At 39.3% G+C, this 15,923-nt stretch overlaps 1 protein-coding gene across 2 annotated transcripts in view; it reads left to right on the top strand.

Moving 5' to 3' along the window:
• Nucleotides 1-15,923, top strand: part of PIGN (phosphatidylinositol glycan anchor biosynthesis, class N) — a 111,241-nt gene that overhangs the window by 43,610 nt on the left and 51,708 nt on the right. For both annotated transcript variants that reach the window (XM_010585984.1, XM_010585985.1), the window contains exons 9-12: nucleotides 493-533; nucleotides 2,456-2,515; nucleotides 3,557-3,649; nucleotides 5,554-5,609. In XM_010585984.1, the coding sequence (XP_010584286.1) occupies nucleotides 493-533; nucleotides 2,456-2,515; nucleotides 3,557-3,649; nucleotides 5,554-5,609 (250 nt within the window). The remainder of the gene's footprint in view (nucleotides 1-492; nucleotides 534-2,455; nucleotides 2,516-3,556; nucleotides 3,650-5,553; nucleotides 5,610-15,923) is intronic.

Here is a 15,923-nt window from a genome sequence, read left to right as displayed (position 1 = left end):
ACTTTTCCCTTGAGCTTGCTCTTGGCCAATATTGCTTATGGCAGACAATGAAGTATGTTTGTACCACTTTGTACCAGTATATTTGGGACCTTGTGTTAACCTTTTTTAAAAACTATTGAAGAGATTTAACAGCTCTTCTCCTAAACCTGAGTTTGAATTTTTTAGTTGGCACAGGAGGTAATATATCACTTTCTATACTGTGCTGAAAAAAATAAAAACGTTGGACTTTCTTCAAGTGATATGGGTCACAATTGCAGGCAGGAGTTTATTCTGATAGGTAAGAGAAAATGTGAGCTGAAATGAATGCATTTTGCTGTTTCTGCCTGTTGAGTTCCATCTGTAACCCCTCTTGATCTAGCATCCTAAAGTCAAATTATAATTTTCTTTAGTAACACTTTACAGCAAATGGCAACAAGACATTAAATGCCAACTGAATTATTCCTTTCAAATCTGTGTATATTAGCTGTTCATGTGCTCTGTTATTACTTGCAGAATGGAAACTGGAGAACTTGAAGAGGCTGGATGTCAATCAGGTATCAAACATACTTAATAGCTCATAAGTTTTCACCTTAAATTATGAGTTTTGTGTGATTTAAACTAATTTATAGAATTTGAATGAATGATCACACCGATGTAGCATTTCCCTGGAATGTGTTACTTAAAGAGTTGCAGGAACTGTACCCATACTGAACATAGTATGAAAAAGTTTAAATCGCTTGTCAACACATGTGGCCACTATGTACAACTTCTCCTCCTGAAGATGCATTATCATACCATTTTTAGTTTAGTGATCATATGCCATTGCAGAAAGAGTGCAGTACAATATGGCAGGTGTTCCTCAAACTCAGTGCCAGTTAGCCAAAAGTAACTTGAATAGCATCTAACGTTTTCAGAGTGGGATTTGTTTTTGCAAACCTTTAGAAGTAACTTGTAATGCTTTCCTTCTACTTTCTACTTTGAAAATGTCCTGGAGCTGAGCTTACACCTCCCGGTATCTCCTATGAAGGTGCCCAGTGAAACACAAAGAAAGTATGGTCTGATGGCCATGTTTCCCAAGTTTGTGAGCATCTGCTGTATGTCTTTTGCTACACTTAAGTTAACTGTGTGTATGTTTAGTTTTTCAGAGCTATCTATTTCGATGTCTGTATTTTGTCACTTTTTCCAGAAGTTGCTGTCATCATTGAATCAAAACCAATTCTTGCTATACTATGAAACTGGTTTTTTCAACACAGTCTGTGATTATGGCCCAGCTGCTTAGCAATTTAGACAATTTTTACTGTAAAGGAAGAAAAAAAGGTGATTGGCTTAACCCTTGATACTAAATCAGACAAGCTTTTTAGATCATGATGATAACACATGTACATGTGTGCACCTGAAGCTTGTTTGCTTCTTACTTCCTATGATCCTATGAAACCCAATATGTGAATAACAGACTCCAGATCTGCTCAAACAAGGGAAATAAACTCGTGCTAGAAGGTTGAAGTTGGGAATGTTCTGGATCAACTGTTTCAGCAAAGCCTTGGTACAAAATTAGACATCAATTTTCCACTCAATGCTGGCAGGAGTTATGGGAATGTTATTCTGAGACTGTATAGAAGAGTCTCAAATGTCATGTTGTTCTGGGTAATGGAGTCCCTAAAGACAGAGCTTTTGTCCTGTAGTACATGTGGGTCTGTGGGTAAAAATGGCAAACTAGACTTCTGATTACAATATACACTACATGTATATTGTTCTCTACAAATAATGGTTTGGAGTCTGCTTCTGCACAGTAGATCTGAGGCTGGAGCAGTGCCTGTGGTTTCAGTGTAGTTTCTTCAGATTTATGCTGGAGAAACAAAGAATTTTGGTGAATAGTTTTATATTGAAGGAAAATATAAACCTGGTGAGAGGTAGTGTTTTTCATCACAAATAGAAGGTAATGGTAACTTATTTTATGGGATGCCTAGGTGTAGATTGAAGGGCCTTCTTGAGGGCTGAGCGGACAAAAATAAATGTGCAGAATCCCCCTCTGAAGGGGAGAAGGTGAGTAATCAGCACCATGGAAACATGGGATGAGGAGTGTTGTGAAGAGCAATATAGTCAATGTACTGCTTAAAACTGTATATATGAAATTAGTTCTTTCTGGGGTATAAATAGTCATAAACAGTGATATGCCTCTCTGCAGTGAAGGAGGTACTGAATTCCTGTGAATAAATATTGTGGGGGCTTATATTTGCTTTTTAAACTAAATGCATTTTTGAAGCTTTATCAGTAGTGGAGCCTCACATTTTGAATCTAATCATGCCATGATGACTACTGGAAACTAAAAAAAAAAATATTATGAAGAGTTGTGTGTCATAACTTCACAGTATTATACCATTTGCTTTTGCAAATGCAGATACGTTAAAATTAAACTGCATTTATTAGCTCTAGAGGCTGGAATTATATTAAAATGGGAATGTTTCTGTTTGCACAGGCTGATGTGGCACCGCTGATGGCTTCCCTTATTGGTGTGCCTTTCCCCCTGAATTCTGTGGTAAGAAGAGGTGTTGGGGACAAGACTTGAGGCATGTGAGGGGAAAGATTATAGATTTGGAAAAGTCTTATAGGGTATGGAGACTGCTTGTAGTTTTAGCTTTATGTGTATGTGTCTTCAGTTTAGAGTATAAACTCAGTCTTTTTATATATTATATAGTGCTTTCAATCGGAAAGGCAGCTGATCGTTTTATAATCTGCAACTTTATACTCTTGAGCTACATAAAAGTTTTTGTTACTTTGTTTTTTAGGGATGGTAAAAATGCAATATGGTTTGAATAACACTTGATTTTGATAATGAAAGCTGAGCCTGTAAACAAGCTGGTTCCTGCAATTTCATGTTTAATTATTTCTTGTTTAAACTAGTGTACTTTCTTCAGATGGTATCTTGTGCCTCTAATTTAGTGAACAGCGAGTGCCCTCACTGCGGGATGGCTTTTTCTTTGAATTTCTTTCATATATTATTACATAGTCCGAAGGTTGTCTCATAAATATCTAATTGACAATTAGTATTACATTAGTGTGCTTTCATGCTGCTTGTTTCACATTTAAAACACCTATTTACAGCATATTTTTTGAAATATTTCTTATGGAGACCCTGCCCCAAATTCTGTCCCCCTGTCCTGCACTCATTGCTGGTCATGTGAAGAAAGCTGCCCAACACAGGGTGGCATGGGAACTGCTTGCTTTCCCATCATGAGTACTGGGTGAGTCAGGCCCAGGCGAAGCTTTGGATAGAGAACACTTTTAGGTATTTCAGAAATGGCTTCTGATCAGAAGTTGAGGTTGTATTACTATATAGTATGTAGTTTAATAACAACTTCTGTTATTTACCTTTTTTGCATTCGTGTAGGAGCTGGGATATTATGAACCATCCCTGTGATGTTGAGAAATGATGAGGGTATTTTCAAAGGAGTTACAGTAGTTATTTCAGCAATAATTTGAAGTATTCTTACTGCTCATTTGGCCTGCAGTTCAGTTAGAGAAATTCCTGTTTCTTCATTTAATTTTTTTAATGTATATATGTATTTTTCTTCCTCAGGGAACTCTGCCTCTGGAATATCTGAACAATAGTGCTCATTTCAAAGCAGAGAGCATGTTTACCAATGCTGTTCAGATTCTTGAGCAGTTTAAGGTAACTAAACATATGGTAAAGAAAAATATTTCTTTGAATAGTGGTTGTTGTTATGTGTAAAATAATTACACCAGGATATATGCTGTATATAGCATGCCGTAATTCAAAGGACTAAAATTGAATGTGCATACTGGGTGATGTTGATTGACTAGCTGTGAGCCATATCTGAAGGAGTTTGAAAGACTTTAATGAACACCTTTTTTGTAAGGAGAATGAGTAATTTTTTCTTGATTCTTTTGATGTTTATCAATATTAATGTAAACCTACTTGCAGTATGTAGGTAGAATCCGAGTTCTGATACCTGACAAGGGAAATACTGCCTTTGCATCAGGGGCTGGGAGAGAAGGCTCTAAGTCAGAATCGGTACACAAACAGATCAAAAAGGTAACAGGCACCTGTCCATTAAAGAAATGAAATTAGTGGCCTAATTAACTTTTAGCTAACGCTGTCATATCTGTTGTTTTGCTCTGCAAGTGTTCATCTCTGGCTTCTCTGTCTTGATTCATCTAATACCAGATATTATCGTATTATGAGAACACATATGTGGTCCAAACAAAAAAGGTGGAGTTTCACTAGATGCTTTTCAACTGTGGAATAAGAAACAGTCCCAAATCCAAAAATCTCAGTTTTGGCAAGACATAAATGCTGTGAGGGAAAACTGTCTTTTCCACAGACAGGAAGCTGAGAGAGAGAACTGTTGCCCTGTTGGGAAATCTGTGTGACAGTGGTAGAACAAGGAACTAGCTTGAGAGTACCTTCAAGATATTAGCACCATCAGCACCTTCTGTCTCTTGAATGCCCGGTTCCCAAATGTAGTTTGTGTGAGTACCATGTTGGCAGTGTCAGCAGCAGAGTCGCTTCCAAATCTATGGTGGAAAGCTGGCATGTAGCAGGGGAAATGTCCGGCTGGCTGTGAAGTTGAAGTGTGCTGGTATAACCTCCACAGTTGGAGGTTCTGCTCTAAGAATTAAGGATGTGACTCAGGTCTTTTTCAGTTAAACTGGTGTCATGGGGATTACTTAAAAAATAAAAAAAAAAAAGAAAAAGTTATTGTCCTTCTTTTCTTTAGGTTTATTTTTATTCTGTCATTTTGTAGTGCTAAATATTCTGTTTTCTTTTTGGTTGGCTTGTTTCTAGCATTGTTTTGGAAGGATTTTGTGTGAATTTCCTTCGCATTTCTCTGCTGAAGCAGAAGTAGTGCACTGGCTTAGACATGCCAAGTGGGTTTTTACTTTTCCTGTGATGGACTGACCTGACCACAGTTTGTACTCCCTGGAGAGGATGTTGTCTTGGATGGATAGGATGAGACGTGTGGGTTGCTACTTCAAGCTATCAGGTTTTGGGAGCAGTACACTTAGAAAGTTCCTGTCTGTGCTTTATGCCGACAGTCAGATTCAAGTCAGGCTGCTGCAGGAGGCCTTAAAGATGTTTTGAAGGGCCTTGGGCAAAGTGGCTTTGACGGCATCAAAACCTTCTATTTTTATCCATGTGCAGGTTAATCAGTCTAACAGCATTGCTTTGGCAGTGATGCTGCAGTGTACTAGTTCCCATCTGGTACAAATAATATCAGTTTTATCAAGGGAGGTTGTCACTGAAGTCTGGTAGCACTTCTAGCCGTATCTTCCCTTTACCCTGCAAACTGTAGAAGTCCTTCTGTGAAAATCACTGGCTGAGGAGTGGTTTATTTTACCTACTTTAGAGCAGGTCTGGGTTTCCGTGAACTCAGAGGAGTTACACATATGGGAGTGTAACACCCAGTTTCCTGGACAGTATATCGACAGTGTGATTCCATTCCTTTTCCAAAGTCTTAGAACTCTTCTGTGATTTTTTTTAGTTTGATTCCTGATACAATTTTTAGTCTTGTTGCAACTTGCATATAATGGTTTAATGCTTTTTTTATGCAGGTTAAGATGAGTCAGAAAAAGGAAACTACACTGTCATTTCTGTTCACACCATTCAAGTAAGTGTCTGTAAAAACTATATATATTTTACCTAATTGTCTTATCACTTTGGTATTTCAGTGAGATGCAACAACAGAAATTCGGTCTCCTCAGTCTGTTTTTTAAATGATAGTGTTTATCTGACTATGAAACTTGGCACTAGTACTCTATGCAATTAACTTCTTTTTAAAAATTCTGATTAGAAGTAGAGTTTTTTTAAAAAAATCTATTCCTTACTTTTAATTTTCTGTTAAGGGTTATTTGCCTAAGCTTTTTGACAATATAGCTATATATAGACTACACGGTAATTTTCACTGACTTTTTTTTTTTTGCTATGTTCTTTTAGCATTCCATGGGAGATGTAAGTCCCTATAGGGTCAGGAAATACAATCTGTTCTTATTTATATGTATATAAAAGTTGAACTAAGAATTGTTTCTTCTGTGATTTAAATTCTAATGAGAAACAAAATGCCTGGCATCCAGAAAAGAAGCTCAAAATCTTTAGAATTTATGCTGCCTAGTGTTAGTGTTTCCAGGGCTGTGAAGGAGTCTCTGTAGTGATTTGTGTATCCGCAAGCTCTGTGTTCTAGTGTATGGAGCAGTTACTGACCCACTCACCCTTCAGTGTTACCAATTAAAGCTGCTTTTTCCTCTTTCTTTCCCCCTGAAAGGTTTGTGAAAGCTTTGCTATGGGTGCACGTGATACTGTTCAATTCAGCTTTCAGTTTGTGGAGTGCTCTGAAAGTGCTTTGTCACAAAGAACAGCTGTTTTCCTTTGGGAAATAAAACTGATGTTAATTAAGATCTTTAAATCATAGGAGCAGTAAAAAGTGCTTGAATCTCTTCCTGTGAAGTACGTTTAATCGCTAAATAAGATTGCTGTCTTTCTGAACAGAGATCTACTGTGTTATTTTATATTACTAGCTTCTTCAAAGGGAAGGGTTCAAGACAGTCTCTGAGACACGAGTCAAGTCAATTTTGGGTACATAATGAATGTTAAGATCAAATTGTGATTATGAATGACAGGTACATTATCAAAGAATTTACTGATCTGTATGGAACAAAAATGCCATATGGAAAGGATGGTCAGTCATCTTTGATTCTGTGGGGAAGAACATTAGTTTGATTTCACAGCTCTTGTTTAAATTTTACCTTTCCCCAAGAAATAAGATTGATTCTGTAAATAGGATGTATTTTTCTTAATGCTAAATTTATCTTTAAAGGAACTGAGTGTTATTGATTGACTTATGGACACTGGTGTCTTTATTTTTTTTATGATATGTTGGATTGTTTTAAGTGGAAATGCCCGAGACATTCATCACTTTGAAAATATGACTAAAACTTGGTATGAACATGTTGTTACTTTGGTATGGTCCATTGCAAAAATAAATTTATTTTACTTTCTTTAAGTATTCTTAAAACTTTCCTGAATCAGAATTTGGGTTAATGGTCCTTCCAGGAAAGGTTTTTGTATGAGACCAGAATAATTCCTGGGATGTGTGAATTACCTTACAAAAGGTGCCTATGCTTGCATGTTTTATGGGTAAAGACTTTCTTTGGTTCCTCAAGTTGATGTTGTTTATTTTCACTCTAGGAAAACAGAAGACGACTCGGAGCACACATTAATGCAAATACTCATCCACAGTGTGCTGGGTGGGGGGGAGGGTTTGCCCAGTTTCTAATTAGTCTTCATGAGTCTCCTTGACTTTCAAAACTTGGCCTATGTCTGGGAAGCCACCAAGGGGCCTTGACCAACCAGTTACTAATAGTTGGGATGAAGTGGTTGAACACCAGCTTATTTTTAAGCAGATAAGTAACTTCCTAGTGCTTCAGCTTGCAGGAACTGAAGGAAAACCTGAGGTAGTTTTAGACATGATCTGTCTACAGATCTATCCCTTCCTTCACATGAGGTGACTGACTGTGTGTGAGCGGTGAACAGGAGCCTGGGCTTCACCTGCAAGTCGTGATCTGATGCATTAGTGTAAAGCAACCCTCATCAATTCTTAAAAAAACTTTTGCTTGAATCAGAGTGAGATACTGAGGGAAAGGCATGTACCGCCTTCTGCTGACTTTACTGTGACACTGGTTTCTTTGGTGGTAGATAAAATGATATAGAAGGGTATAGTTACTCTACCTTTTTCAGGAGAAGTTAAAAAGGCAAAGTTGGGGATAGCTTACTCCTGTATCTGGAGCAAGAGATCTCTTGGTATACTATGCTAGGTTTCAGAGTAATTGGTAACGATATGGAGATTGCATTTCTGCACAGCTATACGCTATTTGGACTTGTCAGCCCAGGTTTAACGGGATGCTTGCCCGCTAATTTGTGTTAAACTGTGGTTGGCCTTGTCCGCTGCTGCAGCTGAGCACGGTTCTGTGCTGTGTTTCCGCTAGGCACTACTGTCCTTTCATTAAGTCAAGAATAGCTTCTTCCACCACTGTACACTGATTTGAGTTGTACAATGGAGTTATATCCTTTTCTAATCCTTCTGGTGCCTGAAATCTGTAACTTGAAGCTCAGAAAGTGTGTGCTCCAGCATAATGCTTTATTCCTTCTTGGTTTATTGGAGGTTAGTGAAGCATAATTCATGTCTGAACTGCTTTGGCACCATCAAGTTTATGTAGAAATCGAAAATATAAATATTCTCTTTGGGAATGTCATATTTTTTTTTGTATATTTCAGCACCTTGATAACCTGAAAATGAACAAAGATATCTCTAAGAATTGTCTTTCTTAAATAATTTAGATTAAATTATGTGGTTGAATAGAGTCTGTGTAACAGAAACATAGCTATGATTTCCAGAAGAAATCTGAATCTAAAATTCACATTGAGACATTCTGGTTTCAGAGAAGTTGATGCAACCACTATTGAAGATGTATTTATCTGGAAGAGGGGCAATATGTTCACAAATAATGTGTTCTGTAGAAACTACAACTTAACCTCAGCTTAATTTTTCAGCCAGAAATAGTATTTAAAAGTTTAATATCCTCTGAAGAAAATCCTGTTTCCAAGCTTGATTTTCAAATGTTTTATTACCAAGTGACTAGAAAACTGTTCATGACCTTCAGATGCAATGACTTAAAAACTAGTGTTGAGTGGTATGTTGAATATATTACATCAAAAGCATTAAGCTAGTTCATATATATATTACAAGCCTATTTTTACTCATTTACACAACATTGGCAACAGAGAAAGTTTCTTGAATTGATACAAGGCTTCTGATTTCCACAGGGAATCTCATCCCTAGTAGAGGTGTGGCTGGCACAATGGGCAGGGAATGAAGGAGGCTATTAGACATGTGCCCTTTCCTGCTTGGATCTAAACTGCATCTCTCTGAAATCCATCTGTCAAGCGTATAATGATGAGGAGAATGGAGCTGATCATTGTGTTGTGTGATGGACACTTCAATAGTGTCTACTTGACCAGGGTTTGAGGCAGATTAAAATGTGGGTAGCTGTATCTATTAATAAGGATGTGTCTGGCTGCCAGTAATACCATTTTCATTTTGTCAGAGTGCCTTCATCAAGGAACAAATTTGTGTAAAAGTGTATCTTGATGCTACTTGTGAAACTGTTGGCAATACTTTTCAGAAGGAGCTCAGCTGCAAGTGTCTGCTGATTGCGCAAGGCAAGGTGCACAGCCTGTGCCCAGGGGAATGAATATGCAAGAGCAGAGAGCATCCCTTGCTTGTCTGCAAGTTACCTGCAAGGCTGATATTGAATAATTGTTCAGAATAATTATCAGCAATTCCTGTTGGATACATGGAGGGATTTATTGTCTGAAATTAGTTTCCTTCCCACTTCGACTCCCTGCCTTTTTTCCCTGCTATGAAAGACTTTTCAAAAATTATTTGTTTAGCAAAATCAGATGCTTTTCTTATCACAGTTCTGAGACATAGGCACAATGCTTGTACCTTTATGTGTAAGAAAGGCAGCTACCAAGATGCCAGATGCTTTGAAGGAAGAGTGAGGGAGGACAAATCTGAAGATTGCTGACAGAGGAAAACTGATGTCCAGAGTAGTGAACTATCTTATTAGCTTTCTGACCATTTGATGTGCCTTAAGGCAACAGCAGAGCTGTTACAGTTCAAAGAGGAGTGTGCCAAGGGGCCAGATGCTACTGTTGCAAAAACATTCCCAAAGCTAGCATCTCTGGTCTGTGAAAGTAATCCTACAAGAAGTAGAAGGAGGACCATTGTAGTGAGGTGAGTAGATGGGACATCAATTGTTGCGCTAAAATCCTCTTAACCAATTAATGCAATTTGATTATCCCAACAGGTACTAGAGATTTAAGATATTAAATTACATAAAAGCACAGGAGTGCTTTTTGTGTATGCCTGGTGTATACAGTGCTTTCAGGGAAGACTCTTCCAGCTGTTCAGGTTCTGGTGCCTCACAGTAAGATGGCAGGAGCAGTAGCTTAAGAATCATATTAAAAAAAAAAAAAAAAAGTGTGCAGCTGAATTATAATCAGTGCTTGCTTTCTACTAGCTGTGCTTTTTTGTTGAATGTCTTGAGCAGTTTATATCAATAAGGGTTTTTTTTTAGCAGGAAACGGCTTAAGTATCTTAAAGTCAAGTTTATATCTTCTCATATATGAAAAAGCCCATACCATGTTGATGCTGCATTTTTTAAGTAACTTAATTGTTTGAATACTACATTTTAATCATTCCCAAATACTTATTTTTTGTGTATAATCAAGTTATAACTTGCATAGTTATATAGAAAGTCACTGCATTTTTTTATGTGCAATGTACAGCTATTTATTAAAAATGTGCCTCTCCCTCACTGTATGAAAATGTAACTCTTTCCCTTTCCTCTGCTCCCCAGTATGCACTGAGATATAACTCCCTTAAACATTTGCATGGATTTGATGCAAGGAAGTATCAGTTGTGCATCATGTATTTATCATGGTGATAGAAAAGAAAATAGTTCTTTCCTGATGTAGAGCATCTTTGAAGATGTACAGCAACTTCAAAGAAATGCCATATGCACAAATACCTCTCTTTTCTTCCTTTCTCTGACTGGAGATAGAGCACTACGTTGTTGCCTCTGTCTGATAGCCTTTCAAAACTTAAATAATAGGTATTTCCACAAAATTGACTTTTGGAGCAAAGTGAAATAAGTGATTTCTCCTCCACCATTAAGTGGGGCAGGGTCCCTTAGAATGTCAGTAAACATAATACATCCTTTGAAGCATCCTGTTCTTGTTTTGTTTAAATAAATGTCATTTGCATGATATTTGTGATACACATGATAAGGCATTGCAAGAGCAAACATTAAGGAATGAATGTCAGGAGGAAAGGGTTGAAGCTATTGCAGTAAGGAAGGGTATTTTTAACAGCAATTACTCTCCCTGTCCATTTGTCTGCAGAGGAACCTTGATTTAGCAGAGGCACTGATTTATCAGGGAAGACATTTCAGCCCCTTTTTCCTGTGGTCGAGTGAGGGACAGCCACTTCTGTCAACTTCTAGTGAACCCTGGAAAGGCAGCCAGCTTTTTCCTTTCTTCACTTTATTCTCACTGTGTTACCCGGTGGGAATCTAGGCATCAGCCTGCTTCTCGGGCAGCTGGTACAAGCGGCCCAGTATGGGCACCTTTAGCCTGTTGGTGTCAGGGAGGCAGACTGGCAGCCCTCTCCCCTCCACCCTTCGCTTTAGGAACCTGTGTATATACATATGAACAAAAAATAGAAATGCAGTGCTATAGAGACAAAAGTGCTCAAATGGAAATAATGGCTTTATATTATTTAAAAAAAAAAACCAAAAAACTGATTGAATAGTATATATATTATCTCTTTAGGGAGAAATCAATGCCCGTGCTATAAAATGCATGTTCTTTGGCAAAAATGTCAGCTTCTCTTTCGCTGAATGGGCTCTGTCTGAAGTACTCTTTTAAACGCTGCTCAGGGAGGATGCAATCCTCTTAGAAAGCAGGCATCCTGCTGGTCTCGAGTTTCAGCAGCACACTCAGGAGCTTTTAGTTTGTACATGAAAAGCTTACTGGCAGCGGCTTCTGCGCAGGAGGATCAGGCATAATTGGATTTACTATCAAGTAGGAAGTAGGTAAGGTCTTTAGAAGGAGCTAAGAGGCTAATGTATAAGATAAAATACCACAAGATTTATGTGTATTTCTCTGTTTCCTTATATAAATCCCTTTGGCCTTTTCTTGGAACTTGTGAGGCTTCATGCAGTGAGGGTGAGGGAGGATGTACAGGCAGGGGTGGGGTGGGCAGAGGATGTTCTGCCCAGGGCATGAGGTAAGAGAGTGCAGGGGTCTTTCTGGATCCCAAGAAGAAAGATCCGATAACAAATAGCTTAATAAATTAGCTGGTTTAATAAGATAAAATAAAAAGAAGAATACAGAGAGCAAGTAAATCATACATCCCTTCAGATGTGGGTTACCCTGCATTCGCACAGCATCAGATGGAGCCCAGGCGGGTTTTCCCATGGTGTTGCACAGATCTTGTCTGTGGAGGGGTTCCCTCTTTTTGGTCATTCAAGCTCTTATATGATTTTCTTGCAAGAAATCAACCCTAATAATCATTTCTACTGTCAGAATGGAGGTTCACATGAGAACTTCTAGATAAAGATGAGGACAGGCAGGCACTGTAATCGCTGGTACGGAGTGGGAGCTGCCTGCAGCCTCCTCGGTTACTACAAGCTGGCTGGCTTTGTCCTGTGGCCAAGAGTTTGTGCAGCACAGCCTGGAGCCACGCTGGACAGGCAGCACAGGCCTGGGCCTGCTCAGGTTAACCGTCATGTGGATCACTGACTCCTTGATGTACAATGGTCTCCTGGTCAGGATCAGTCCGGGGGGCCTGCCCAAACATGTGTTTCGGTGGCCGTGGGGCCCCCACTATTAGGTACCTGCCCACGCACAGCACCAGCTGCCTGCTCTGGAGGCACCTGGTTGGAAAATGATAGCTACGGTTTAGGTTTGGCACATGGGATCACTGAGCAGAAGAGGACCTGTGGCACAACGTGACATATCTACGATGCTGCAGATATCTAGATCCAGCTCAACGTATGACATAAATCCATCACACATTTTGCAGAGGTGAGGGCTGACTTATAGCATAGGTAGGGCATTGTTATTTAGAGTCAGCACATGTCCCCTGCTGTACTGAAATAGAAGAGATTTTAAATATGGTGCATTTCCTTTCCTTCAAGGATCTTCATCTTCTCTGTTAAGCAGTTTCCCTTTCCAAGGCTGCTGCATCATGTCTTGCTGGCTCTTCAGGCAAAACTCCTGCCCCTGCTAGATGCCTGCTTCCAGTCTCTGGGGCAGCTTCAGCGTGTGGCATCCTCCCTCCTGACCTCTGGTTATCCGAAGCTCTTGCTGTAGTGGTTCGCATGCAAAATCTGCTGTTTGCAGCCCGGTTATCTTAATTGTTTCTCTGTTCAGTGAATTGGCAGCTGACAGTTGGATTGCCCGCTCTTTTTTCTTTCATCTCTGCTATCTAAAGGATTTACATAAATATCCTAAGGCACTTTGCTGTTGATTATGCAAATATGCTGCATCAGGGACACTGATTTGTGGAAATTAAAAGGCTATTTTAATTTCTAGGACTTCACAGTCCAGAGTTAGACCATTAGCAGTCAGACCGCTTCCTGCGGTTTCACTGATGTCCCACTGTTTCCTCCTTTGCTTGTTTATAAATCTGAATGCAAAAGCATATGTGTACTGGTAAGTTTTTGCAATGTGTCAGTAAAGATGCTTTTTGCTATCTTTGACCTGTGGAAGTGTGTGTCCCCTCCCTTCGTTTCATTATGCTTTGAAGAACAAAAACCTCAGAACTTAAAACAGGAGCTTATTGACTTTCTTACTCCTTTTCTTTCTTTTGGAGTGTCTGATGTGTGCAGCGGTGCTTTTTAATGCTTCTTAAAAGAAAAAAATTTGCAAAGATAACCAAGTACAACCCTACAGCTAGACTGACTGATTTACAATCTAACATGGTAGTCAGAAAATCCAGAAACACAACAACCTACTTCAAATTTAGACACTCCAAGACTGAAACTCCTGGCAGTGGAACAGCAGGAGAAAAGAGAGTAGATCACGTAAGGAGAGGGCATATTGAGGATCCTGGGCTTTAAGAAGCCATAATAAACCCTTTAGTGTAGGTTTATGTGGAGTACGTTTTCTTTAAAAAAGCATAGCTTTAGCACACTAAAAACATCGCTATGATTTTTTTATCTGTAAACTACATGCATCTTGTTTCTGAATTATGAAAATCAAGTTTTGTAGGACTTCCCTGTTTCAGTAGCTTACCTGAAAATATTTTGGTAAACATTTAAAATTCAGGCCATCTAAACAGATTAAGGATCACTGAGTTACCCTCCAAATCATTTAATCTTTGAAACTTTACTCTTTGATCAAAACTAAAACATATGCAAAGGACTGTCTCTGTATCTCATATTATGTGCTTTCAGTCTGTCTTTGGCAGATAGAGGAAAACAATTCTTTTTTTTGAGTAGGTACATTTAAAGAACTGGAATTGAACACATTTTGAAAACAGGAAAAATAAGCTTATGGCTATTAAAATTCATGTAAATACGTAATTTAGTGAAGTCCATAGAACTGTGACACATTTTTTTCCTGATCATTGCCCCTACTAGCATCATGTAGTCTGCACAGCAGGTTCAACAGAAAGTAAACATCATGGTTCCAGACATTGATTTTTGAAATATCTATTTGGTTGATTTTTCCATGTTTTGCTGAATGAACTCATGACTTTGCTTCACTTGCCATTCACTTACTTTCTGATGGTTCTCTGCTGTTGATGGAGAAGTGGGAAGGTTTTATATTGTGCATTCCATTCTGCTCCTGCAAGGCTGTGCACCACAGCTTCAAAAGAAATGACAGAGCAATAAAGTTAGGCTAGTTTGTGATTGCACTATTGCTAATATCAAGTCTCTGCACTCATGGGTTGCTAACTGGGGTGAATTTGATGTGGAGCCGGAATAACCATGCAATCATGTTTCTGCTAAATTAATAGTGTTTGATGCAAGATCTGTGTCTCTACTTTCCCATTACCCACCTGATGCTTTCTGGGGTGCTGTCTCTGTTGTATGGTGGGAACGTTTGAAGGCAGCTCTCATGGGACGCTGACTTTGGTTTTGAAGGCTGTTGCTACTCTGAAAAAGGCTTTGAAAAAGTGTTTTTTGATTACTTGTATAACTTTTGAATAGCAGCCCTGCAAAAACATCAGGCCAGTCTTACATTTGCAGTTTCAGGCTGCCATTTTGCCAGCAGCGATGTGGATCAAAGCAGTAATAGTGGGTCCTGTAAGTACTATTTCAGCTGATTGCAGAATTGCTGGACTGGAAGGCATCTGTTCTCCTTTGTATGGCCCTCTCACAGCAGGATAGGTGGCAACAGAGTTTGAACATACTCAGCTGCTTCTGTTGCTGGCAGCTTTCTCCCATGGCGAGAGCAGCGAGGCACTGCGCTGGCCCCCTCGGTGTCCAAGTGGCAGGAGGACAGGGGTGGGTGGCAGAGGCGGGGGGATAGCGCCAGTGGAAGAGCTTTACGGTGAGAGGGGCAACGTTGACCTCGGCGATTTCTTTCAGATTGCAAGTTACTAAGATGCCGGGGATCATCTTTCTGGAGAAGAGGACAAGAACCTGTGATTGCTCAGCCTTTGGCAGAAGACATTGCTCGAGTTGTTTAGACAGTGGCAGTCTGATGCCTCTTTTACTGCTAACAGTTTTGGAGTTAGAAATTTCATAGCAAAGCAAGTGAGGAGGTCTGCCTTATGTGGTGTTCAGGAGAAGGTAATCCATACAAAATCCTAGCAGGCTTTATTCAGATGGCCTTGCTCCATCTTAGGGCTACCACGAGATTCAAGGGATGTATATCCTTATGCTCTAGCTTTTTTAGTTTTGCATCAACAGGAGTTGGTCCTTTTCTCCCCATCCCCCAAAGAGCCAGTGTGAAAAGTTAGAAGACTGACGTCTGCTGAGCAGCTACTTCTGATTTGTTGTTGGATAGGGGTGATATAAATGCAATCACTATGTCTTCTGCAAATCTTGCTGCTCTCAAAGGCTTGTAGGATGCACAGTATTATTTTTTTTTTCTGATGGGAAGAGCGAAAAGGCGGTGATAGAAGGGTGTAGATGTGCATGGTGCTGACAATAGTCAGGTGTGTGGAGTTTTTCTGTGGAGCGAAGCAGCTGAAATACATGTGTTTTCATCTGATAGTGAGCTGGACAAAGATCTCAGCCTTTCTCTTTATGCATCGCATTTGCAGGTCTGTGATGCTTCCTTGACTTTCATTATTAAATCTGCAGTATTTTAAGTGTTAAACTACTGCAGATCCAAAGGGGTTACTTTT

The sequence above is a fragment of the Haliaeetus leucocephalus genome, unplaced genomic scaffold (genome assembly GCF_000737465.1).
Source record: "Haliaeetus leucocephalus isolate CR32 unplaced genomic scaffold, Haliaeetus_leucocephalus-4.0 Scaffold137, whole genome shotgun sequence".
NCBI classification, from domain to species: domain Eukaryota; kingdom Metazoa; phylum Chordata; class Aves; order Accipitriformes; family Accipitridae; genus Haliaeetus; species Haliaeetus leucocephalus.
Note: the sequence above shows the minus strand (reverse complement) of the source record. Positions and strands in the feature narration are given on the sequence as shown.